Below are 25,835 nucleotides of genomic sequence, written 5' to 3' on the forward strand. Positions count from 1 at the left end.
ATCCTGGGGAGGAATGCCCACTTTGCATCTCATTAAAGATTCGAAGATGGGCGTTAGGAATTCAGGCGCTAAGGCAAGGTTTCACGCGATAGCGTGACCTTGCTGATATAGTGATAAAATTATCGCTGCTTTTCGCAAAAGCGGCAATAATTTTATATTGCCGCCTTGTAGATATGCCCCTTACTGAGGACAATCATTTAACACTTCTTGTCAGTTTAATGTATAAAGGTAGGTGTCCTTTATGGATATCAGAGTAAGTAAAACAGAGCCAGGGGCCTGTAGCAGGTCATGTTCATGAACAAAATATGCACACATCAAGAGAAATTGCTATTTATGTGTTGCATTCAGTCTTCTGGATAGTTAAGGAAATCATACATATTCTGAATGCACAAAATATTTAAACCTACTGCACTGATGCTTATACTACCCGTTCTACAACTAGCCAAAAGAGCTCTTATATAAGCAATAGAATAAATTAAAAGTGGGAGACACATGAAACCTGTGAACGTAGTCTTTAAAACCCCAGCAATGTACACTTGTGCCTCCAGCACTCTAGACTAACACACTTGTCCACACTCCCAAAATTCACAGAAATTAAGAGATACATACACAAGCATTGTGCATCACTAAGTGGGCCTTCCGTTTCTGTCCACGCCAGTCTTTCGCCGGTAACACTCGCACAGAAATACGCCTTTGTGACATCATCTTGCTGGGCCGGCTTATACTGACCATCTTCGTCACATTTTAGGCTAATGTTGTTCATTTGGCAGCCAGTGAGGCCTGTTTAAAAAAGACACATTAGATAGAACCTCTTGAAATAAAAGGCAGACCACATTTTCTACTGCACCCTTATTTCACGATAGTACACCCTTCAAAGTCAAATCCTTTGCCAGATTTGTAACGGTTTCTGGCTAGCAGTATGGAAATAAAATGATGGAATTCATGATGGTATGGCCATTGGGTTCTTTAAAAACTTCACTATAGCAATGTCAATGGCCTTGCTTTGCACATATCCCAAATCCTCTGTTCCAAGTAGGCCTGGACCTTTAGTAGAAGCGTTGACAGGCTGGCTCATGAGGGCTAGGAGGTTCTCGGTGCAGAGCAGTGGAATGACTGAACAAATGTATCTGGAATCCCATCAATAGGAACAGGAAAGCACAGCCCACTAGTTCTCCCTATCGCATCAACTTCACTTTTCTATGTATTAATCACCAGCTATTTTATCACAAAACTTAGTCATGCTTGAGAGAATATTAAGCAGAGTTGTGTAGTTGAGCTAGTAACACTGTCGCCTACAAATAATCGGCGGGCTCTCATAACTCAGACTGGGCAAAAATGGAGGCCTGCAATAAGACTTTGTGTTGTTTTTCCAGGTTTAGGACTACCTGGCGTGTGTGGGTGATCAAGAGCTCCAGGAGTCAGAGCTTTCCCAACTGGACACTTACCAAAGAACTTCTCCAAGAATGGCACATCAGCAAAAATACAATGTTAGCTAAATCATAGATGTCATGTGAGGGCTTCCTCAGCAAAGTAAGACATATTCAATAATCAAATTTGCTTCACAATTCTGTTTCCAGAGATGCGTTAAGGCGTAAGTACGGAAACGCCGGCTATTTGGGCAGCTGTGTCATCTCTGTCACTTTTCCCTGGCCCTAAAAGTTCCGCTATCTCTTTGGCAACAGTTTATGGGGCTTTTAATTCGAAATAGGGGATTCTCTGAGTCACTCCTATGATGTGCCCTGATGGCATAGACACACCTTTAGTTTCCCCACCCTGTAGTCACAAGGGGGTAGACTTTCTTGACTCCCTGTGTATAAGTCTTGGTTGGTGTCAATTACCTTTTGGGGTGCATTAGATGCACCTATTGAAAATACCTACCCGCCTCCCCATATACGTCCAGTTTGAGGCAGCTGGTGGTCTTTTTATCTTTGTTTACTTTTTGTTTGTTTGAGATATTTACGAACATTCTGTGGCTATTTTTTGCAGTTAAGAAGAGCACAAATTGCACATCCATTAAGAAAGAAACTTAAATATTTTAACAATATGAAGTTAAATCGTTACACCTTGTGTGCAGAGTGTCCAGACACTGGCAGTGCACCTGTCATTAGGGTCATGATTTGCTATTTACTAAATGTTTTTCAGTAAAATGGTGAATGCAAGATGGAGGAAGGATGCTGCCCACAGGTCAACGCTCCTCAAAAGTTAACTCCTATCGTCAGAGCAAACACTCTTTCTACTCCTGAGATTTTAACCTAAAAACAATTAAAATCAGATGTGTTATTTTACGTAGTTCAATGGAAGAAATCAAGACTACCACAACCAGAATTGCTTGGCTTGTCATTCAAAAGCTCATTATTGGAAACAGAGTCCATGATGATGTGGAATGAGGCGGTCTCCCTGCCCCCTACTACTTTTTCCTCTGCTATCTCTTTGTTTCCAGGGCTATCCGGTGGGTCTGCCTAAGGTTATTTCCTGCCAGAACAAGGATCAGGAAGGTGCATCTGATGATCTAGGTGTAGACAGTGGCCACTGCAATGCATTGTTGAAAGGCAGTTTTCTTTGAAATAGCTGTGAGAGTGGAAGCTTTGCCCCATCTAACTTCGAAACAAGATGTATACAAATAATAATTTCCTCAAGAGCCCAGTCCCACGCGCACAAGACTGGGTGTGGTGGTGAAGAAAATATGATCAGTAGAAAGGCCATAATCAATTCTACAGTAAATAAGTAGGGCCTTTGAGGCTTGATGCCAAGATAAATGCAGTAACAGTTAAGTTATCTCTAACGCCTCTCTTAGCACTTTACCCTGTTCTTACAGTCTGTCATTGGACAAGTGGTGAAAAAACATTTTGTATTTTACTTTTTAAAAATATACATAGAGGGGATTACTGAGGAGTATTTCTCTCTCACCAAATGTTGCAGGCTTGAATCCTTGGAAGCACTTCTATTGCACATTATGAAGGATTACTTTACCCCTTAAGAGCCCAACCATTCATTTTGTCACATTCAATGCTTTATCGCACACACGCATTCAGAGCAGAAGGCAATATTCTTATTTATTAGCAGCATCTACTTCCTCACATGCTATCCACAAATAAGCAAGTAGCATGTTTACCACACTATGAAGCACACACCGTAACCAAGGTTCATCTTGTTCTTCACATAATACACTTGTACGGTGATACAAATAGTATTATTTGTGCTGCCCTGTATTAGTCCCTCATCACTGTCTTAGACTCTTCACACTTCTTCACCAACTTTGCAGCGAGTTGCTTACCACCATTCGTCAGAGGTTTCTCTCCGCCATGGCAGGCAGAACAGCTGCACCAGTAAGTCTCTGCTCTTTCTTCTTGGGTGGAGCACCACCGATTATCTCCTTTCTGATGCAGTTGTATTCGGCACAAATATGTTATCTCCACATCATACCAATCGCTTTCATCATTACTATAATAAAGTCAGACCGACTGGCTTTGCCAATGCGTTTTCTGTATATTGCCCCTGACCTGCTACGTCACAGATCCATTCCCCCAGTCTCAGGTTCCAGGTCAATGTAAATGCAGAATCAATGCTTCTTAATGCATCAAGAACAATGTAAAGAGGTAAACATCTGCTGTTACATCCAATTCACTCTTCGACCACTGTGTTTAGGCCTAATTTGACAGAACAACGTACATATAGTGCCAATGTTCCTTTCTAGAGCCCTACTCCTGTAGTCTCACCTTATCCAACATGAACCAGTCTGCTCCAACCCCTTGGTAGTGGTAGAATAAATGCCTGTATGCTGCGGCTCGACTGAGAGCACATCCTGCCACCTCACCAACAACATTACTTCCTGACACCAAGCAATGCATACATCTCTGTGTTGACATGATTGGTTAAACATGAACTTCTTTCCTTAGACCTCTTTCATTGCCATCACAGTCTATGGATGGGCCCCAGAGTCCATCCTAAAGCCCCAGCAGCAGCATCTCACCAGGCTTCAGGAAATAGCCCAAGTCATCCTCTTTGTTGGGATCCTGGGATGCTTGTCAGGTATTTAGAATGTCTTTGCATTCTTTCGCTATTGTTGCCTAAGTCATGAATAATACTCACAGTAAGAATCTTTGTAGGCGCCCACGGTGATGGTACTCTTATCTGAAGGGCACATGGTGCAGGCCACGCTTCCGGCTCGCTCTTGGTAGAAACCACGGGGACATGGAATGCACGCCTCATCTTGGAAGTAACTTCCAGGAGGACAAGGGACTGCAAATAAAGGAAATAGTGCCATCAAACCAGGACCCAGCTTCATCTTTACTTTTTCTAAAGCATGATGTCCAGAATCCACTCTCTTGTACTCACCGATCTTTGGAACGTACATGCACAGAAACCTGAGCATTATCGTACACACTCCTCTCACGTCACAGCACCATACGTACACCACATGCACACCAATAGGTTTCTAAAGTGCTTGTAACAGTTGCAAGTAAGGTCTCCTTTTTCAGTGAGAATGATTAGACTACAGAATAGGCTCCTAAAAGCTATTGGACCAATTCCCAAAGCTTTTCCTGTGAGCAGCTGGGTCTTACTCCAGCCTTATATGTGACTTACTTAGGAATGTAGGTGATTAAGGTATGCTTACTCACAGAAAAGAACATTTTGTTATCACAAAGAATTTATTGATGCATAAGCAGAGCTCATTTCTGGAAATTCACAGTTGAATCACACTTACGCCTGGACTAGTTTACAGCTACTCACAAAAATGCTTAGATTGTTTTGTGAACAACTGAATTCCCTAGAAGTAAATCAGTGGCGGCCGGCACAGGTGAGAGCGGCGAGGTGGGTAGGGTGGGGGTCGGGCAAGTCAACATACCATGGTATCAGTAAAAGTAAATAAATAAGAAACAAAACCACTTACCTTGCTCTCGCCACATCGCCGACTCGCAAGTTAAGTGGTTTAAAAAATAATGTAATTTAACTTATCTCCTTTGTTTGTCGATCTACGTGACGCCCCGACCCGGCCGCCCTGCCCCACCCCACCACTCTTACCTGTGGCGGCAGCTACTGAGTAAAACTGCATCTTTGTTTGCAATTGTGATACTTGCACTATGTTTACTTACTCAGTCAATAATCCAAAGGGAGGGACGAGGGGCTATATTTAAGGAGGTCCAGCGTACATGCCCCAGATACCTAAATTCAAAACGGGGTACGGAGTTCCTCAGATACAGGAAAAATACAAGAGAAGGAGATGGGAACCAAGAGGGGGACCAGGGTTAGTCACCAATTGGTTGAAGAAAAATAAATAAAATAAAGGGGAGGGCCAGGGGAGTGCCCTTGGCGGAACTAGAGCTCTCACACACCCAGCGAGCTAGGTGTCATGCTTCATCATATGAGCACTGCCCCTCGTCAAGTCGGCGCTGCAATCCTTGACGGGCTCCCGTAACCGTAGACCTACCCGAACCGCCAGGAACCGGGGTGGCGATTCGGGTAGGTCTACGGGATTTAACGTTCCTTGACGTTGGACCCAATCGGTGTCCTTCATTTCCGCCAGCACCGTTGCTAGCTTATCTAGTCACTATACTAGGGCAGCAACCTAGGACGTGGTATGTAGAGTCCACATTACCACTTTTATGTAGACAGCCTTTGATCCTGATGAATTGCCCTGATCCTCCAGACAATTTTGGCAAGAAACATGTTGATCCTTTAGAGTAGGGCTTCACGTCTAGATACCTTAACTCTATGACTTAGCCACTCTACACCACTTTTTAATAGGGTAGTCTACCTTCAGAATAAAAAACATGATTAGGACTGACTAACCTTTTTTAAACACCTTCATTTCCTACTACATTCATCACACTAGGCCCCTCACCCCAAGCACATATCGGCAGGAACAAAAGATCCCCGACAAAGAGCCCCGGTTACGGGAGCCCGTCAAGGATTGCAGCGCCGACTTGACGAGGGGCAGTGCTCATATGATGAAGCATGACACCTAGCTCGCTGGGTGTGTGAGAGCTCTAGTTCCGCCAAGGGCACTCCCCTGGCCCTCCCCTTTATTTTATTTATTTTTCTTCAACCAATTGGTGACTAACCCTGGTCCCCCTCTTGGTTCCCATCTCCTTCTCTTGTATTTTTCCTGTATCTGAGGAACTCCGTACCCCGTTTTGAATTTACTTACTCAGTCACCCTTGGGTCTGACTCATGCTATTTAAGACTGATAAATAAATAAACAAGTACATAAATACGCTATGTTGTCTCAGCCTCTTGGGGGTCCCTCCCCTTAATTTTTAATGCAATGGGCAGACTCATATTCCTTTACCTCACCAGTATGTCTCCTCAAGTGCCTAAGCCTATACTTCATACCATCCTCCTGCCGTTCACCTGTACTCCTTCACCCTGTTACTGCCTGCACTCTTCTGTGTTTACTCTCTCCATCCTGCCACCTGCTCAACGTCAGCTGCACCCTCTGAATTATTTCTTTGTTTCTGCCTTTCTCTGTGCCCTCTTCTCCTATTACTTTCTCCCCCTTTCTATGCGCTCCTTCTCCCCTATCTCTCCATCAGCCCTTTGTCGCCTTACCTCTTCACATTGCCCAATGTCCCCTTACTTCTTCACATTGCCCAATGTCCCCTTACTTTTTCACATTGCCCAATTTCCTCTTACCTCTTCACATTGCCCAATGTCCCCTTACCTCTTCACATTGCCCAATGTCCCCTTACTTTTTCACATTGCCCAATGTCCCCTTACTTCTGCACACTGCCCACTGTCCCCTTACTTCTGCATATTGTAAACTGGTCCCTTTCATCTGCACATTGCCCTTTGTCTCATTACTTCTGGACATTGCCCACCTGCCTGCTTCCAATCACAACCGTTTTGCTCTTCCACAGCATCTCCACCTCCTGCCTGTGTCAATTGCCCTTTATGCTGCTCTTACATATTTGCCCTTGCCCTTTTTCCAACATCTGGACCCGTTTGTCCTCCATTCTGTGTCCAGTTAGAGGTGAGAATATGGATGCTTCTATAAGAGGCTGCACAGTAAATATAATACCACTGATGCTTCAAAAACAAAGATAGGTTTTCAAGAGCATGCTTCCCCTTTAGATTGAGTAACTCAGATGGAGCACAGCACTCAAGTACTTGGCCTGAGGCCCTCCATCTGAGTCACTGCTCCAGGGCACTCTCAAGTGTGTTATTCTATCAGGGTAAGTAGCTTCAGGAGAGATTATGTACTTTGTGAGCTCTTAAAGTTTGTTCCCGATGAGTGAAGCCTGGGAATATTAATATGTCCTCGTGCTCACTGAGGGTCTGAAAACATTGGCAGGAAAAAACATCTTTTGAAAAACACAAAGAAAAAATCTCGAGCTACACACACAAACTCCTACACATTTTCCGACCTCTATTTAATTCTTAAATCCATTTAAACTCACTTGCCACATTTTTTTTTTTTAACTATTCTGACTCCAGTCCTTGTATATTTGGGTGCACACAGTCAATACTGGAATAAGGTATATTTTTGTTTGGAGATGCTTATTTAAAGTCAAGATTTTGGCTATATTAGGTTTTGCAGCGTTAGTTTTGACAACATATGTTTTTCTACTTTGTTTCCACATACTGAAGTAAAAGAGAGATGAGCCATCAAATGCCAGTTTGTCATCAATACATCAGAAAGAAGTATAAAGACAGTGGAGGCTCCGTCACTATGGTGGAGGAGCGTCGTCCCACTGACTTCAACCAATGCGAGAAGAGGAAATATAAAATGATAACTTTCAGTTATTATCATTTTATGTTTGTACAGCTTTGCAGATGGGCGGGTGGGCGGGGCTGCTCTGCTTTTGGAGCAGGGCAGGAGAGGAGTGGTTTGTCCACTCCTAAGTGCACATGGCTGTTTGGTCAGCCCTCTGGTGCCGCCCATACCAGTCATGCGCACTTTCCCCATTCTCCATGGAGGCTGCATTACAACCTGCATGAAGAACATGCCCAGACCCCCATTCACTGGTTGAGCGTCAAACCAGGACGCTCAAAACCAATCACAACGCTGCCTTGCCGCGTAGTGATTGGCCAGAGGAGCATGGTTGCCTACCAATCCCAACGCTGTTTTTTTTAAAATTATTCGCGCATCCACGCATGACTCCCTGCCCCTTTGATGTATTTACTTTGTTAGCACAGCAATATCTTAATTACTGACTTACAGCTTTGCTACCTGTTGTTTTCAAGGCCAAAGCGTATCATAAAAGAATCACCGTCCATTCAGGAGTTGCCTTTGCATGTTCATTTCTTTTTTGCTTGCTTTTATATTATTTTGGATTTATATCTTTTTCCTGCAGCTCGCAGGCTTTTGTAAAGAACCCTCAAGGCCCTTTGTCAAATCTACTATGTGATATTTTGCTCTGTATGTCTTTTAAGTTCACCACTTACAACTGGCACAAACCTCATCTTCTGCCATGATAACACAACACTTTTCTTTGAAGGTACGAAGTAATTCTGCTAATGGATTCTGCTCAGCAAGGAGGCCATTTTACAGTATTATGGTTATTATTGTTATTTTTTTAATATTAAGGAAAACACTGACAGGCATACAAAATACTCATCTATGAGCAAAATGAGTGCTTAATTAAAAGCAGAACGTATTCTTATTGACAATGCTGTGAATTTTAAGCGAGATGTCTAAAAAAGGATTTATTACTGTAAAAGGTTGAGAGGAGCTAACTGTAACTTGAGCCCACGCCATGCACTGCGTATAACCTCACATATTATATCACTCATGTTCTATGACATCAGAAATGGCATACTTAACCTATTTGCCATGCATGGCAGACCTAACCTACCAATCCTATCCTAACTAACTTACCCTACCAACACTACCTCAACCTCTGTGGGCCTTTAAGTACCAGCCAAAGAAGCGGCTGTCTATATCAGGAAAGGGCTGATTGCAGCTTTTGAAGGGTGAGAAAATGTCAACATCATTGCTTCTTTAAAAACGGTGAGACCTATTTGCTTTGCCATTGATTGGTATTTTAGAAAAAGCAAATCCAACTAAGGGCCCAATTGAGAGTTTGGTGGGAGTGTTAGTCTGTCACAAATGTGGTGGATATCCCATCTGCCTTATTACAAGTGCATCATATCCTATGACACTTGTGAAGAGGCGTTCGTAATATCTGTCACGTTTGTGATGGAGTAACCCTCCTACAAATTATTAATCAGGCCCTAAGTATCTCTGTTTCACTCTGATGTCCAACAGTCATTAAACTGTGAGGTAAATAGATGGACATTTTTTCAGTGTAAATAGAATATTTTGAACTGACCAGTAAATAATTTGATCTCTTAAGATTGCTTTGAGGTCTTAGTTGTGTTGTGTAACTCATGGATCCGCTCTGAATCGGTTTTCTACAAAAAACATACCGCATCCTGTAGGCTTTCTTTGCAGGTCGTACATTTTTCGGAACCCTTTCATGCATCCCAGTTGAATCAACGGTGAGAGACTGAAATCGGCATCTTGAGGAAAGTCTATGGACACATCTGCCGGCAACTGCTTGGAATCCACATTAAGAAGATAGTCACCACTCCTGATCATCGCCACAAAGCGACCAGCAAGACCTTCACCCGCAACTGCATGCTCTGTAAGAAAGCGAACATCTTAATGACTTTCCAACTGAGTTAGAATGAAAACAGTATATATTTATAATGAATGAAATGAAATAACATTTACTGGTAGTTTGTCTTCATGTACATAATTAACCTTTTTTTATATCACTGGGACCTTCCTACACGAACAATTAAGAATGGGGTTCAAGAGTAATATGAGTGTATTACTGATGAAAGGTTTTTCTTAAGGGAAAGGATTACATTATATATATGCTAAACTACTCCTAAAAGTCATAAAATAACAGAAATAAAATATTAATTAACAATAACACAAAAAGTAATATCAAAATGTTAAAAGTATACCAATTAGTTAATAATGCATGTAAATATTAGGGATGCTTGCATATTGCTACATTTCCTTTTCTGTTACTTGAGCAGGCATATGACATTATTTGAAGGTCAGGGGGGAAATTAGCATCCGATTGTGCAGGATGGTAAACCAAGCCTGATATTTTTCGGCAGGACCCATGTTTCTAGACAATCTCAGTTCAAGGTGAGTCTAAAATGTTCAGGATTCAAGTTATTTGAAATTCATGTGGTTGGACCTAGCTCTTAACTTTGGGTCAAGGACATACCACCCATTTCACACACATACAGATCTGCCACTGTGGTCTCTTAAGGGATCATCAGTCGATCTGATAATCAGACGTTGAGTGTAAATCTCAGATAGGGATATAGTAGTAGTAGTAGAAAGGCTTTATTTCGACAAAAGACATGTCTTAAAAAGCAGTACATATACAAACACATTTTTAAAAACGTTAAAGATACATACAATTCATAATACGAAGGCACCAATAAATAACATAAAAAGGATACATAGTAAAACCAGTATTAAACAAGATACAAAAGCCTATTTATTCTAATCGACCAAGCCCAGCTTAGAAACTTCGCCAGGCCGCAAGCAAATAGGGGCCGCGAGTCCGTTTTCAAAATTCGCAAGGCCTCCCTATAGTGTCTGGTACCTAACTCTCTGCAAAGAGGTTTCAACCACCTGCGACATGTAGCTTCATAGGCAGGGCATTCGAATAGGAAGTGGGGAACTGACTCTAACCTTGACATGCAATGTGGGCAAAAAGAAGTAGTCTGGGCTGGGGCCTTCCACCTAACAGTTAGTTCACCCAGAGGAAGTAATCCTACTCTAAATTTAAAATACAATGCCCTATCTCTAGATTTTGATATCATATCGAGATAGGGCTCGCAAAAAGAGACCTCTTTCACTAATAGGAATTCTGTAGTGGACCTGCATTGCTTAAAATTAGTATTTCGCCCGTCTACCACCCATCTCCAATACAGTTTCTTCAGGACAGACTTGGGGGGAGCAATTCTTAACTGCCAAGCTTCTTCTATCCCCAATTCTACCAATAGTCGCTTGACTTCCCTCAACCAACTAATTTTGGACCAGCCAGGCATCGATAAAATCTCTTTTAAGCCGTCTGCGTAGCTGGCCAGTGCGGGGACTCTCCAAATGCGAGCCCAAAGAAGAAGAGGGCGCATCCTTGCCTGATCGCTAATGGGCCAACTACCCATATCAAGCAATAATGGTAAGGTTGGAGTGCTATATGGGAGCCCCATTAGGTCCTTGTGAAATTTGTTTTCAGAGCAGGACAACTGATCCACGTTTTGCACACCCCAAAGTTCCGCCCCATAAAGCGCCGCACTCACGCCTCTTGCCCTATAGATATCAAGTACCGGGGCAATTGGTTTGAGGGAGGAGGCCCGTTGCTCTTTGAGTAATGCCCCCACCACCCTCTTGTGATTCAATAGCATCTTGTGGAGGTGGCAATTCCATCTCATAGTGTCACAGAGGCGAATTCCTAAATAATCAAATTCTTTTACCCTTTCTAGGGGAACTGATTTTAGTAAGGGTGGCCTACCAATTTTCTTAGGGGGATTCAGAACCAGATACTTGGTCTTACCAGTGTTAATTTCCAATCCCCTAAAATCACAGAAAGACTGGAAGCTGGTTAGAAGGTTCTGTAGCCCTACCGGGGTCTTAGAGATCAGTAGGGTATCGTCTGCGAACAGAAGGGTAGGTACCCTCCTGCCTGCCAACGATGGGGCATCTGAAGGGATTTGTAAAAGGTGATCCACCACTCTGTTAACATACAATGAAAACAGAGTGGGGGCTAGAACGCATCCCTGACGGACACCTCTATTTACAGGTATTCGTGATGTTTTTTGACCCTGGTTTCCCCACCTGATCTGCGCAAAATTTTCAGCATGCATTTTGATTAACAGGGACAATAAATATGGGGGCAAACCCAGCCCAGATAGCACCCTCCAGAGATGGCTACTAGGGACCAGGTCAAAGGCAGTCCGCAAATCTATAAATGCCAGATACAGACTGCCTTTGCCCAGTACAACCACTTTCCAGAAGAGCATCAACAACCGGAATGTTTGCTCGATAGTCCCAGTACCCGTTCTAAAACCTGCCTGAAAATCGAGGATACCTTTCTCCTCTGCCCACTGTACAACCCTCCCCAGGACCACCTTTCCTGCCACCTTCTGCGTGGAGTCTAATAAACTTATGGGGCGATAATTTGCTGGGTCGTCCCGAGACCCTTTCTGGAAGATCGGGGCGACTTCAGTGCCCCTCCAGGATTCTGGGAAAACTGCATCTGAAAAGCTAGCATTTAATAGCGAAGCAATAAGTTTCCCCCATTCTATCGGGTTGATGCGTAACAGGTCCCCTGGTAAGCCATCCAGCCCCGCAGCTTTGTTAGGGACAAGACACTTAATTGCGTCCACCACTTCCTTGACCGTAAACTTAGAGTCTGTACTCAGCTCACGGAGAACTGATAAAGGAGCATCAATAGGGACTTCCCCAATGCCCATTGCTACATTATATAGAGAGGAGAAGTGGTTGAACCATGAGGCCTCAGGGATATTACAAGTTATGAGCGAGTCCACAGGTTTATCTCTGGCTCTAATCAATCCCCAAAAACCCTTCGAGTCCCTAGCGGAGCTTGCCAGTTTCAGGTCACACCAAAACTGGTTCTCCCGCTCTATCTTTGCCCTAGAGATGGCACCTCTATAGGATTTCCTAGCAATGCAAATCAGATCACCGTCCTTAAGTTTAACTGCATTGATTAAGACCCTTTTGGCATTACAACAAGCAGGCGAATACCAGCCAGAATTGCCCTTAGGGCGACATCTATTATTGGCCCTGATAGGGATATAGAACGGTGTCAATATCTACAGGTATGCAGGAACCTTGCTTCAGCACACTTGAATGATATGCGATGCTTAAACTTTGAGCCTGATATGTACCAAACCCATCATTATGAGTTGACTGAATTTTGAGGCGAAGATACCGGGGCGCCGATTCTAGTCGGTTTGCATGCGCAATAGTTTGCCAATTACAAGCGTTGTCCCTGGAATAAGGAATAGTCAAACGGACCCAGGAATACCTGTCCTTTTCAGGTGGTTTTGCCATGATTCCAAAGACAAATCTGCTGACATTTCCGTCGAAAAATGTCAGTGGAAGGCTGATGGTTGTGGAGGTAGAAACAGGGCTGGGGTCAGGGCAGGCCAGGGAAGATATGGTGACTCCAGGAGCAGCATTGAATGCTCCCACGTGTAGTGCTCTGAAAGGCAGGGGTGCCCTGGATCCTCAGGGCGGTGCTTTCAGCATATGGTTGTTCTAGCTCATGGACCAGTGGTTTGGGGTGAAGAGGCACCATCAACCCCCGGCTCTCGAAGTGGCCCATATCTTCCTCCTTTTGCAGGGCCCTCGGCATTGCAGCTGTAAGCTCTTAGGTAGAAGGGAGACCAGGTTGGTGAGCGATGTACTCACAACCCAGTAAGATCTGGTCTTCTTGGGTAGCGTAGTCAGATCCCTAGTAAAGTAATTAGGATGGATGGAGGCCCTGACTGCCTCTGGCCTGCGACTTTGAATATGATTGGGTTCATACTCACACCCAGCATTGCTGATGGGGCTTAGGCACAGGGGACGGGAGCCAGGTAATGCCTGGCCCTGACTGGGGGAGACCTGTATTCTCCCCCTGTAGTGCTGCCCCTGTCCCTGCCAGTGTTTCCAAGCCTGGAGTTACTGGGTCCAATGATTGTGAACCTGGTAATTACAGGCCCAGAGACACCAGCTACTTGGAATGACCCATGTCAACTTCCCATAATCACACAGTCAATGCATCAGGAGATGCTCACTTGAAAACAGGGCACAGGAGCCAGTGAAGAGCAGCAAAGATGGGTTTGATGTTGTCTGGCTTTCTGGAATGAGAGTACATTCTGGCTAACTGGTTCTCAAGTCTTTGGGTTAGGGCTGGCTTAAATTGTAATCATGTTTCATGAAATTCATCAAAATTTCACATTGAGTGATTTTGTGTAATTTCTATACCCAAGTGCATATCTTATGTAAAAATCAAAAATTGTCACAAGATACCAGCAGGAGACTGCTTCATGCAGAAAGTATCTCCCTAAGAGGCACTTTCTGCTCGAACCAGTCTCATGAAGTATTTTACTCAAGGTACACGATCAGGTAATAATGTGACGCATGATAGCAGCAAAATACATTTTGCAACAACAGTGTAATATGGCAAAATGTTCATCCAATTTTGTGAAATTTCCTGAGAAATTATGACACCATTTTGTACACCCCTGTGGAGCATGGCAGTGGGCTTCTTGGGTAGAACACATTAGATGATATTACAATAGTCCAGGTGTGCCAAGAAGAGGCCTTTGAGATTCTATTTTAAGAAAGAAGGAGTAGAATTTTGCAGATAAGGAAGAAGTGCATGTCCCCACCCTTTGTAACCGCTTTGATTTATGAGGCAAAGGCAAGTTTGGAGTGTCAGAAAGCATGGGACAGTGCTGTCAGTAGGAGGAATGCGTTGATCATGTTGGTTAGGTTCATCGCTAGTGGGGGGAACAGCATGCATGGTGCAGAAGGAGTGTATCATGCTTTTGTTTTGAGAGCCAGGGTTAGGGCCTCAGTGGGGCGCACGGCTTGGATTGAGCTTGTGGTTGATTGTAAGAGCAGAGTTTGGCCGGCGGTGGAGTTAATGAGGCACTTCAGGGCATTGACACGAGAATTGTGAAATTTGGTAAATATGCATGCGAGGAAGATGAGGAAGTCAGTAAGTTATTGTTAGATATTGAAAAAGACCGTGGTTTTAAATAAAAGTGTGTGATGTAGCATTTTTTTTTACTCTTTTGATGGCTTTGTCTAAGCTCCTCCTTCGTCTTTTGCAGCAAATGTTGTCTTCTTCGACTGGGCCTTACACATTTTTTGTTAAAGGGTTTAATTGGCGTGTCAGTTCTAAGAGTGAACCATTTGTTGGTGGATATGATGCTCACCCTACATTTTTAGGTTGAGAGTGAGCCAGCGCGCAAGCGCTGCTCTGCGAAGAGCTGTGGTAGTTCAGTATGGAGAAAAGCTTCACCCACACCACCGCCCTTATTTTTCATTGGCTTGTGTGTTTGTCCTTTGTAAATGCTGTCTACTGATTCATTATGAGGCTTGTAAGTCCCTCCTTAGTACAGCCATGTCGTCATTTGTATCCTCCCATGGCTACTGGCCCATTTACTTGGTTGGTACACAGGGCGTGTACTATTTCTTTTGGAGCCGGAGCCCGCCGCAGGAGAGGGACCAGGTAAATGTGTAGTGTGTAGAGGGGCACACGTAGCGTTTACGCAGCTTTTCAAACAACATGGGGTGATGATGTGGGGTCTAGAATCGCGCAACACAACCTGTTTTGGTGCCCCCTCCCCGCCCTCTGTCCCGTTGTCCATGCCTTCTCCTCTCCTTGCCCACTCACCCTCCCGTTGTCCATGCCTTCTGCTCCTCGCCCTCCCTACCGATGTCCGTGCATTCTCCCCCCTCGTCCTCCCTCCCTTGGTACATGATGCCAAGTTGCAATGCAATAGGACTCACATAAATTTGGAGGCCTAATGCATTACAAATGCTTGTCTATCATCTTTTTCACATTATCCGTGCTTCTCAAACAGGGCTGTTGGCTGTGATAAGCAGAGGCCGGCTGTGTTGCAATTGACAAGTTTATTGTGCTGTCGTCTCGACCTCGGTTCACTTCGGCTTACTTCAGGTGGGGCATTGGCAGTGTGATTGGCACCCAGTGGGTCTCTTCTCTGTCTTCCAGCTGGAGTTTGATTTCCAACATCCGTCTTTGATGCCGAGGACAGACATGGCAGCGTCACAAATCGTGATTGTTGGGCATGGAGATATCTGTTTATCTCTCAGCAGCAGAATGAGCACCTGGGATGTGCTGGGAATGAACTCTGGCTGTGGTTTAATCTGTGTGTATCTAAATGAACCATGTGTAACATTATTCTTGCTTTCTAAGAAAACGCAGTACAATCAACGCAAATATCGAGCAGAAGCGAAGAGAGAATTCACAGGGTGCCACAGGCATCTGCATCTGATTAAAGTTGAAGTGGATTCGCGAAATTAAGCTTTTGATTTCAGTCCGTTATTATTGTCCGCTTGTATCAGACACTGTGACGTCACGGATACAGGCCGCATGCTGATGTGACTTTCCAGTTCCTGTTTTGTTTTTCCACGCTACCATGTGCTCCTTCTTTTGAGCCAATCACAAACACACATTCGGTAATGGCACGTTACCGAAAGTCTTAAAGTTAGGATTTTTCTCAGTTTAGGAGTAGTAAAGTTAGGACTCCTAACTTTAGGGCTCATAAATGCCTTCTGTGAATACCGAAAGTCTTAAAGTTAGGATTTTTCTCAGTTTAGGAGTAGTAAAGTTAGGACTCCTAACTCTACTACTCCTAAACTGAGAAAAATCCTAACTTTAAGACTTTCGGTATTCACAGAAGGCATTTAGGAGTCCTAAAGTTAGGACTACTAACTTCTGTGAACATCGAAATGAGTAAGTGCCTTCTGTGAATACCAAAATGAGTAAGTGCCTTCTGTGAATACCAAAATGGTAGTAAGTTTAGGATTTTGTCTATAGTTAGTTCTGTGAATCGGGCCCATGGTGATCTGTGATACAGTTTAACATCGTCTGTACGACCAGTCCGGTCTTGTTTTTCAGTCATACTGTATCTTTGTGTTAAACCTAGTACAACCTCTAAGTAAGCAGTAAGTGATTTCCCCCATCACTGCCAAGGTAAAAGTCAAAATAGAGTAACTAGTTGCCCAACTGGACCTCAATAGTACCTACGGGTCGGCAGCATCAAGGTAAATGGCTGGACCCTCCACGGGTACTTCTCAGAAAGCTCTGGTTGCCCCACAACCTGGAAAACTGGCTTCAAATTTTCACCTTGATTATGAGTGTCCCAGAGGGGCTGGAGATAATGATCATACTTAAGATTTGGTATTTATTGGGTGGGATGAATACTGATTACTATGAGGTTTGACTAGAAATCAGTTCCTGACGTCTGACACCAATATTAAGTCCATTGGAAAGGAAAACGTCAGGAGAAGAAAATAATAAATTCTCACCAATATCATGTAGATCTGGTAGGTCCGCCGTTGGAATATCTTCAAGCTGAGATCGCCAGGTAACTTTCACGATCAGTTTTTCAGATCCAAGACACTCGACGGATATTGAAGAGTCATCACAAAATGGAATGACTTTGGTGCTTCCCAAAGAAGTGACCTGGAACCAGAAGACCACTTGTCACTACATTCAACTCAAATAAATGAGCTCACGCACAATACATTGAAACATTTTTACCACTGCATGTACAATGCTACATGCAGCCAATATGAAAGCATTTCACTGACCGATGTGCCACACTGGGCCTGTGATTTAATTAGTATTGAAACTGACGTATCACTGCATTGGCATGTAACACTTTATGCACAACCTACTGCATGTAAAACTGTTCTCAGGATGTCAGAAGTGGAAATGGAGTTATGTGCATGTATGTATGTATGTATGTTTGTATGTATATATGTGTTGGTATTTGTAGTGCATGATCCAAGCTCAATAGCAATAGGGTTCTGCTTGGGGTCATGGCCCCTGGAAAAATACAATTACTGGGGGGAAGTCAAGGGTAGACTGTTGGTCAGAGTAGTGGACGATATGAATGCTGGGCTCAATGACAAACATGATTGTTGCCTGAGTGCTTAGTATGTAAACAAAAATGCAAAGGCCCAAAGTTTTTCTCAGGGTCCCGATCAGCCTCACCAAATGCTGTGGCTGAAGAACATCAAGGCTGCCGACTGTTTATGCCACCCTCTTTCTTCCACCACCCTGCATTTCCTGTCTCCTTATCTCACTCTCATAGGTTATTTTCCATCCCTGGGTTCTCCCTATGTCACGATTTTCCTATATTTCCCTTCCTCCTTCTATCTCCATTTTCTCCTTTTCTCTCTTGCTGTGGCTCAAAAGCTGATCATGAAAAATAAGCCTCAGTCCTCAAAATTGGGTGCAGGTGCACCCCACCTGCTACCACCAGTCCTCCTCTGGGAGAGAAGGCGAACTAGGGGAACCTACAATGTAGCCTGTGTTATCGAAGTCATTGGTATCCAGGCCATGCATCTTTCACCACTTAAAATCATTAACTTCCATGAACAAAAGTCCAGCAGGAGGAGTTTCACAATTTTTTTCCATCTACACACATAGGTGAAATACCTTGATATGACAAAGTCCGCGGGCTTTCAGGTCATCGAGCACAAAGGTCTGGAACGCCTGCAGTAGTCCTGAGTAGCCAGAGTTGCAGGCCTTGGTAGCGGGTAGCAGGAGCTGAAAGTTTGTTTGAACTTTGACTGTTTGATGCAACTGGAGTTCTGGTGAAAGAAAAATATATCACTCTTTCTAAGTTACAATACAGTGCCATTGTTTGAACTATTGCATTTAATTTTATCTTCTTCAAATCCACAAGAATTGTAATCAAAAACAAATACTCTGTCTCCTCATAACAAAAGCCCGCTCTGTATTTTTTAAATGTATTAGTCACCTCAGTGGATCACTCACACGCACACATCAAGTGATGGTTTTGCCAGTGTGAAGTAATTATTGCTCGACTAACAATAATTAACATGTATTGATTTAATAGGCATTTCAGAACTAGAACAGGCAATGTGTAGTAGATAGCAGCAGTACCAGTTATTAAAAGTTGCATTCTGTTTGACATATCGATAGCTAGAACTTAACTCATCAATGATTTCTGCAATTTTTAAAAAAAAGTTTCATGCTCTGAGATTGACATTAAATGTCAAATGTGGCAAAGAGACATTTGAATGGCGAGAACAAGGGTATGCAGTTCCTAGAGGAGACAGGGAAAGGAGATGCGGATGGGGGCAAAGTGGAATGATATGCCAGATATCAGAAGGATAGAGGGCGGCATATCTCCTTTTAGGAGCAAGGGCCTTCACACACCCTGAGAGGTGTCATGCTTCATCATCAGGCAGCTCCTCGTTGGGCCGGCGCTCCAATGGGAAACGGGCCCAGCTGGGGGCTCTTTACCGGAGGTCTTTTCTTTTCACTGATGTGCAGTCTGAGGGGTGTAGGGGCATATGTGTAGAGAGTAATATGAGTAGAGGTGGGAAAGAGTAAGTGCAGAATAAAAATAGCAATAGGGATCCCACAGGATTCCTTTATTGGCTGGGTTACTATGCTATAGTAAAAACAAAGGACGGTAAAGTCGTGGCTAGAGAGGGGGGAATGTCAGCCTCTCGAGTTCCAATTAGTTTATGTGCAGTTAAGGGGGTCAACATGTTTCATGCCTATTATAGTCCCGGGGATCTTGGCATTTCGTCAGGACCAAGGGCTCCTCATCGACTCAAGTAGGGACGGTGTCAGTGCATGTCTGTAAAGTGCCGTGCCCGATAGTTTGGACTCTCAATGTAGTCCATCATTAGCAGATAAACAATATACCTTCTGGATTCACCTAAATGGAGGGGGATAATTGCCCCAGTCCTGACGTCCGAGACGCTTGCGTATTAGCAAAAAAGGAGCTGCTACTAGAGCTCCTGGAGGAGCGGGACCTACCCTGTGTCAAGCCGCCACTAAGAAAGAAGCATTTGAGCCAGTGGTCTATCTTTCTCGCTGGAGCCCATGCATTAACTGTTTTCCGTCTTACCTCTCCGACGGCTCCTACAGTGTCACCTGTTTCTAGCTCTCTCTCAGTGAGTGATCCAAAAGGATCAGTACTTGACCCGCTTTTATTATCACTCCCGGGTGACACCTTCTCCTCCTTAGGCTTCTCACATCACCTCTCTGCTGACGATATCAAAATCTTCTTCTCCTTTCCAACCCTCACGCCTGAACTCCAAACGCTTTGCACTACAATCTTTGATGCTAAACTCATTGAAAATGGAACTCCTTCACTTTCCAGCAGGAAATGCTCCCTCCCTTCTTTCTAATGAGCCTCTTTCCTCCAGAATCACTATTTATCACTCAATTAGCCAGGAACAAGGGTGCTCCGTTCGGTATGCTCCATGATGGCGCAGGCAGGCAGCTGAAACCCTGCATCAGCAGCACAACAGCAACTGCCCACCATCCGTAAGATCCGACTACTGTTACCTTTCAGCACTGTTCCACTCCATGGTGTGGAATTGGTTATTCCATCAGGTTGCTTGTCGCATCTCTATCTAGTCTTACGCCCTGATGGGTAACACCCTCAACTTCATGACTGCAAACTCTTTAATCTCTCTCAGCATCACTCCACCTCCATATACCGTCACCAGATGCCAAGAATAGAGCCATCTATATGGTACCCATAGTAGTGCTCACATTCATCAACAACCTTCCAACAGACTATCACTCTTAATTTCATATTAGCCAGCCAAACCCTACTGACATCATCTACAATGCAGTGCGCCACCTCCAGATTTTGGGTTTTCAAACTGTTGGGTCCTTATCACCGAAACTCCTTCTCCACCGCCAAACCTTCCTGCTCCTCCTGAGCAGTCTTAAAAGTTGCTCTAAAAAGTTATCTGTTCAGTAATGTGGTATGCAATATCTGATCACCATACATGCCCTGCCAATAATATGCCTCCCCTATTCCTCCATGAGTGCATTATTACAACTGCCATCTCCCTTGAAATTTCAATAGTGTGATTAACTAAGAACGTTTCACTACCTCCAGCCTGCGATTTACATTCTTTCACATCTTTTGTACCACTTATGGTGCATTTCTGGGAAAGAAAGAAAGTAATTAAGAAAGAAAGAAATCTCGCGGATCGACTATGTACTTGTACCGGCTGTACTGGCACTTGACATTCGGGAAATACGGCATCTGGGCAGAGGTATTTCGGATCATTCGCCGATCTGGACACATATGGTGCTTGGCCAGAAGAAAGCAGGCAAGATAGCTACCATCAACCCATGGTACCTCCGAGACCGAAGCATTCGAAAGAACATAATCCAGGAAACAGATCACTATTTCCTTGAAAATGAGGGTACGGTGGAGTCCGCTCAGTCGCTGTGGGAAGCCTACAAAACGGTGATTCAAGGGCAGGCTCTCTCTTCGAAAGCAAGAAAGAAAAAAGAGCAACGGAAAGAGTTGACACTGGTTGAAGATGAAATACTGAGACTGGAGAACGAGTTAGAGATAGCGGTTACTCCTGAGAAGTTACATCTCTTGCAGTTAAAACAAGATGAGTTCAAGGCCATAGCGACGGATAGGGCCAGGGCCCAGGGAAGGGAAACCCAAAACAGAATCTATGAGCACAGAGACAAGGCAGGGAAACTAATCGCATGGTTGGATAAGAGGGAAGGGGCTGGTCGCCTGGTGCCTGAGCTCCATGTAGAAGGGACTGGGGCTATCACAGACCCACAGAACATCGCGGACCAATTTGCTGCCCACTATCAAATGATATACAGTACAGGTGGGAAATACTCACTGGAAGAGAATTGTTCACTGCTCTGGGACATTTCACTCCCTGAATTGTCCGATGAAAACAGGGAATATCTTGAGTCCGAGTTCTCAAATGAAGAGGTAGCCCAGACGATACGGGCAATTAAGTCCGGGAAAGCCTCAGGTCCTAATGGTCTGCCAATTGAACTCTACAAGCTCCGACCAGATAAAATAGCCCCATATCTCCGCTCGATGTTTGAAGACAGTCGGGAAAAAGGTGCGCTCCCATAGACAAAAGAATAGCTAACATAATAGCCATTCACAAAGCAGGGAAACCCAAAACTAGTTGTACTTCATATAAACCAATATCCTTACTTAACGTGGAGCGTAAGAATCTCGCAAAGTTGTTGGCGAACCGGCTTGTAAAAGTGATAAATAGTCTGGTACATCCTGACCAATCCAGTTTCATGCCCCATCGCAACACGGCGTTGAATCTACGTAGGGTGCATGGCGTACTGGGCAGAGCAGCTACTATCCAAGAACCGGCAGTGTTGGTCTCCTTGGAGCCACCATGGCATTTGACATGGTGGAATGGCCATATCTCTTTGCGGTGCTGGCCAAAATGGGCTTTGGTCTGAGCGTTGTGATTTGGGTCAGGCTACTATACTCAGAGCCAATGGCCCAGGTAGTGGTGAATAATCGCATTTCAAAGACATTTCAATTGAATATGGGCACGCGGCAGGGGTGTCCTTTATCCCCGCTCTTATTTGCTTCAGCCCTGGAGCCTCTGGTGGCGTGGATCTGTAGAAATCCGGTGATTCACAGAATGCATTGGTCAATGGATTGGGAAGATAAGATATCCTTGTATGTGGATGATATCCTGCTGTGCCTGACGTCACCGAGGGCTTCTTTGATATCTTTATTCGATGTTTTGGCAGTGTTTGGAAGGTATTCCGGGTTCACGGTGAATTTGACAAAATCGGTTCTCTATGCCTTGCAGGGAGAGCCCCCTGTCCTTCCGAGGAACTTCCCACTTCAGATAGTATCTAATGGCTTTCAATACTTAGGCATCTACATCTCACTAAGTGCCTTGAGCCGCTTCACTCGCAACCTCCTACCCTCCATGCCAAGACTGAAAAAAGACATAAAGACCTGGAAATCTTTGCCACTCTCCATGTTGGGTAGAGCAGCTCTTTTTAAGATGATGTCCCATGGAATGCTTATAGGGGAGACATATGCGCCCCGCCAACGCCAGTGCAGGATCGTGACCTAACCGTATCTCCCTAAGTGTTTGGTATTCCTTAATGTGTAATTGTCCTCTGTAGACGTGTATACTTGTTAGATTTGAGTACTGCCTCTTGATTATGATGTCAACGATATAAGATGTCGATTTTGTTTCCTAATAAAAAGTTGTTTTTTTAAAAGAAAGAAAGAAACAAAATACATAAGAAAGAAAGAAGGAGGGAGGGAGGGAAGGAGGGAGGGAGGCAATGAGGGAGGGGGGAAGAAAGGGAAAGAGAAAGAAGAAACGAAGAAAACAAAGTGAGTAATAAACTGAATCAGTATCAAGGGTCTGAATCCAGTTAGTGATACAAGCGCTGGCATTCGTAGCTGCTTTGTATGCTGCCAGCTGATAGAAGCCCTATAAACCTGACAGGTGACTTATTAACTTTTCTAGTCTCCAGCTCTACCGCACCAGGTCATCTATGAGACAATTTGCTGGTTATCATTGAGCTGCCTTTAATCTGTTAATAGTTGCTGAGCTGTCCATAGACTAAAGATTAAACCAGGAGTAAGAGCTTTGGAAGCGAATTGTTGGTGGATCTGAAGAAGGGGAAAGTCTTGCCGAATCCCTTATGAACACTATGGAGCTGTCGGAGCGCCTTATTTATATCCTTATTTACAGTATGACAGATGGCCCACGAGTCCACCAGGGCACTGAAGGGATGTACTCTGCTGGCCTGGCAGAAGGCCAACCATCATACTTAGAGTTCTCTGCAAGGTAGGTGGAGTTCTTAGTGTTTCCAGGAAAGCCACCAATGAGGCACCTCTGCTGAAGGCACTGAAACTTTGCCGAGTGGGTGCCATGTTTAATCCGGCCACTCAGCAAAGCTTTTAGGTTTTCAAAAATAAACTCCCAAAGTGGAAGTCACTGAAAAAAAAACCAATTGTTTCTGACAAACTGGGAGATTTCTCCTAGTGTCTAGAGGTTCTTTCTTTGGTTTCCTCTTCATGACCACCAGGCGTTCTTCAGTTGGCCCAAGCAGGAAAAAGTATGTCGGAACTTCTGCCCTAAATAGGCGGATGGTCAGAGGTACATTGACCAATAGTCCAATCTCTGATGGGCAGTCACTCACAGGTTTCTGCTGGCAGAGACAGCATAAGGTTATTTCCTGAGAAACACTGTAATTCCGCTGACTCCCAATAGAATGAATTATCGTTTTTGATGGAGTACCCTGTCTACCAAACTCTATATCAGTGCCTTAGGATCCAGTATGAAAAATTCAGCAGAACCTGAATTGCCACTGTGTATTGACTGTTTGACTGCATTACACTATATTGAGCAATATTGGAAACAATACCATGCATCTATTCCTCCAGATTTAGGGTTGTCCAAACCCTATAAGGAAACAACAAGCCCAATTTCAGGTGATTAACACGTTCCACTCTCAAGAACACCAACAGGAAAGGCCCAAATATCTTTTCTTGAAATATTGCTAACAGCTAACACCACTTCAACTGACCTCATACCTTACTACTGGTTAAAAAAGTGCCATTTTATATTTCTGCACGTAATTGTGCACGAGACTGTTTTAGTCGGTATTATAGGCTACCAACTACAAGTAAAAAAAAATGCATTAGATTTAGAATGCTGGGACGTGCCAGGGCACTGACACTGCATGCTATTGGATGTCAGAGCTGTTGATCTCCGAGGCATAATACTGGTGCAGTTTTGCTACTTGGCGTGTTTTACTACACATTTTAGCATTGTGCTTGGCATATTCATCAAAAGCAGGGTTATAAAGGCAGCTCTAAAGTGCAGTATAGGTATAATTGAACAGTGTGTTTGTCAAGTAATTAAAACCACTGGTAAATGCTGGTGTGAGCCCGATGCTGGCTGTTGCTGCCTCATTGGAAGTATTTACAAGAAGATCTTGGCATTAGTATGCCCACCAGGGCATCCCTAAACGCCCATATCAAGCACCTGTATCCTTTCTTACTACATACAATATGCTGTTCTTTCAAATATAGAGTGCACATTTACAAGCTTTATTGTTTTACAACATATCTTCCTAACCGGTGCCCAGGTGTCATTCATCAGATTCAAATTTGGAAATAAAATCTCCAGAAACATACCAACATACGCACCATGCACAATACAATCAATTTCAGCAGATACACTTATGTAGGAATCATAAAGCATTTTGGGCTGGTGCCTTTACATGTCGTTGGTGCAAAGTAAGGCAGCTTTGTAGCCACCACCGTTGACATCTGTATTATGAAAGCAGATTTCTGGAGGTGGTAATACGTCACAATGATGAATGTGCATATTTGTTGTGCCGCATTTAGTTGTGGTGGTGAAGTGTTGCATGGTTTTTGGGCTGTTGTGTTTTTGTCCTCCATTACTGCACTGTGTTGTACGGTGGTTGTTATGTACCATTATGCTTTGACAGTTTTGTTGTGTTATGCCCTGTTAGCCAGCTCATCCACTATTTAAGATGCCAGTCAGCCCAAATCTATGGGAGAGAGTGGTTTTAAATTAGTATTTCCAGTGCTCGCTTTAAGGGATAAAGCCGTAGTAATCTATTTCAAACTGATTGTTTCAATTAAATTACCGGTAGGACAAAGAGTTTCAGGGGGCTAGCTACGTAGACCAGGAAATATGGGTTCTGTTGATCAGCTCTGCCAAGTATCACGCTTCAGGCGTTAGACTAACACATTTCAATGCCGTGGTCCGCATTAACCTCACTGAAATGCGAAGTCACGCATAACAGGCACAGCACCTGCCTTGCTGTCAAGCTGCAGTAGTGCTGGTAGTGCTCACTAAAATATAAGAATGGCAGCGTGCTGCTCCAGACAGGCTTGGAGGCTGGGTAGTTGCTGCTAATTCACTGGTTGCCACATTGTATTGCTAAAAGGAGATTTCCGGAGCGGCGGCGCTGCATTAATTCAGATGGCAGGAGGCAGTGTCCAATAGGCGCGTGCTGCAGGACGTCACTTTTGTGGGAAGCCTGCTTGGCTAAGAGTGCGGCAAATCATTGCAGCGCCGTGCGTGGTAAATTAATAATGACCCGCAACCGCTGGGCTCAACCCAACGGGCCCCGGCGGCTGCTGGAGCCCACACCGTGCAGCTTAGCTGTTCCTGCTGCTGAGGCGCCTAAGTGAGGAGTCTGAGCCCGGGTGGCCGACGCACGTTTGCCGAGGGAGGGACAGGCCAGGACCTTAAGGACGCAGGCGGCTGGCCTGTAAACCCAAATTGCCAT

General features: G+C 44.2%; 1 protein-coding gene across 1 annotated transcript in view; it reads right to left on the reverse strand.

Annotated features, from left to right (window-relative positions):
* The window catches only part of TG (thyroglobulin), a 660,241-nt gene that overhangs the window by 453,063 nt on the left and 181,343 nt on the right, over positions 1-25,835 (reverse strand). The window contains exons 18-22 of the mRNA XM_085604890.1: positions 18,183-18,337; positions 17,045-17,201; positions 9,370-9,585; positions 4,090-4,239; positions 610-780 (exon numbers count right to left, since the gene is read on the reverse strand). Of these exons, the coding sequence (XP_085461016.1) occupies positions 610-780; positions 4,090-4,239; positions 9,370-9,585; positions 17,045-17,201; positions 18,183-18,337 (849 nt within the window). The remainder of the gene's footprint in view (positions 1-609; positions 781-4,089; positions 4,240-9,369; positions 9,586-17,044; positions 17,202-18,182; positions 18,338-25,835) is intronic.

Source organism: Triturus cristatus, chromosome 5_1 (genome assembly GCF_964204655.1).
Source record: "Triturus cristatus chromosome 5_1, aTriCri1.1, whole genome shotgun sequence".
Lineage (NCBI taxonomy): Eukaryota > Metazoa > Chordata > Amphibia > Caudata > Salamandridae > Triturus > Triturus cristatus.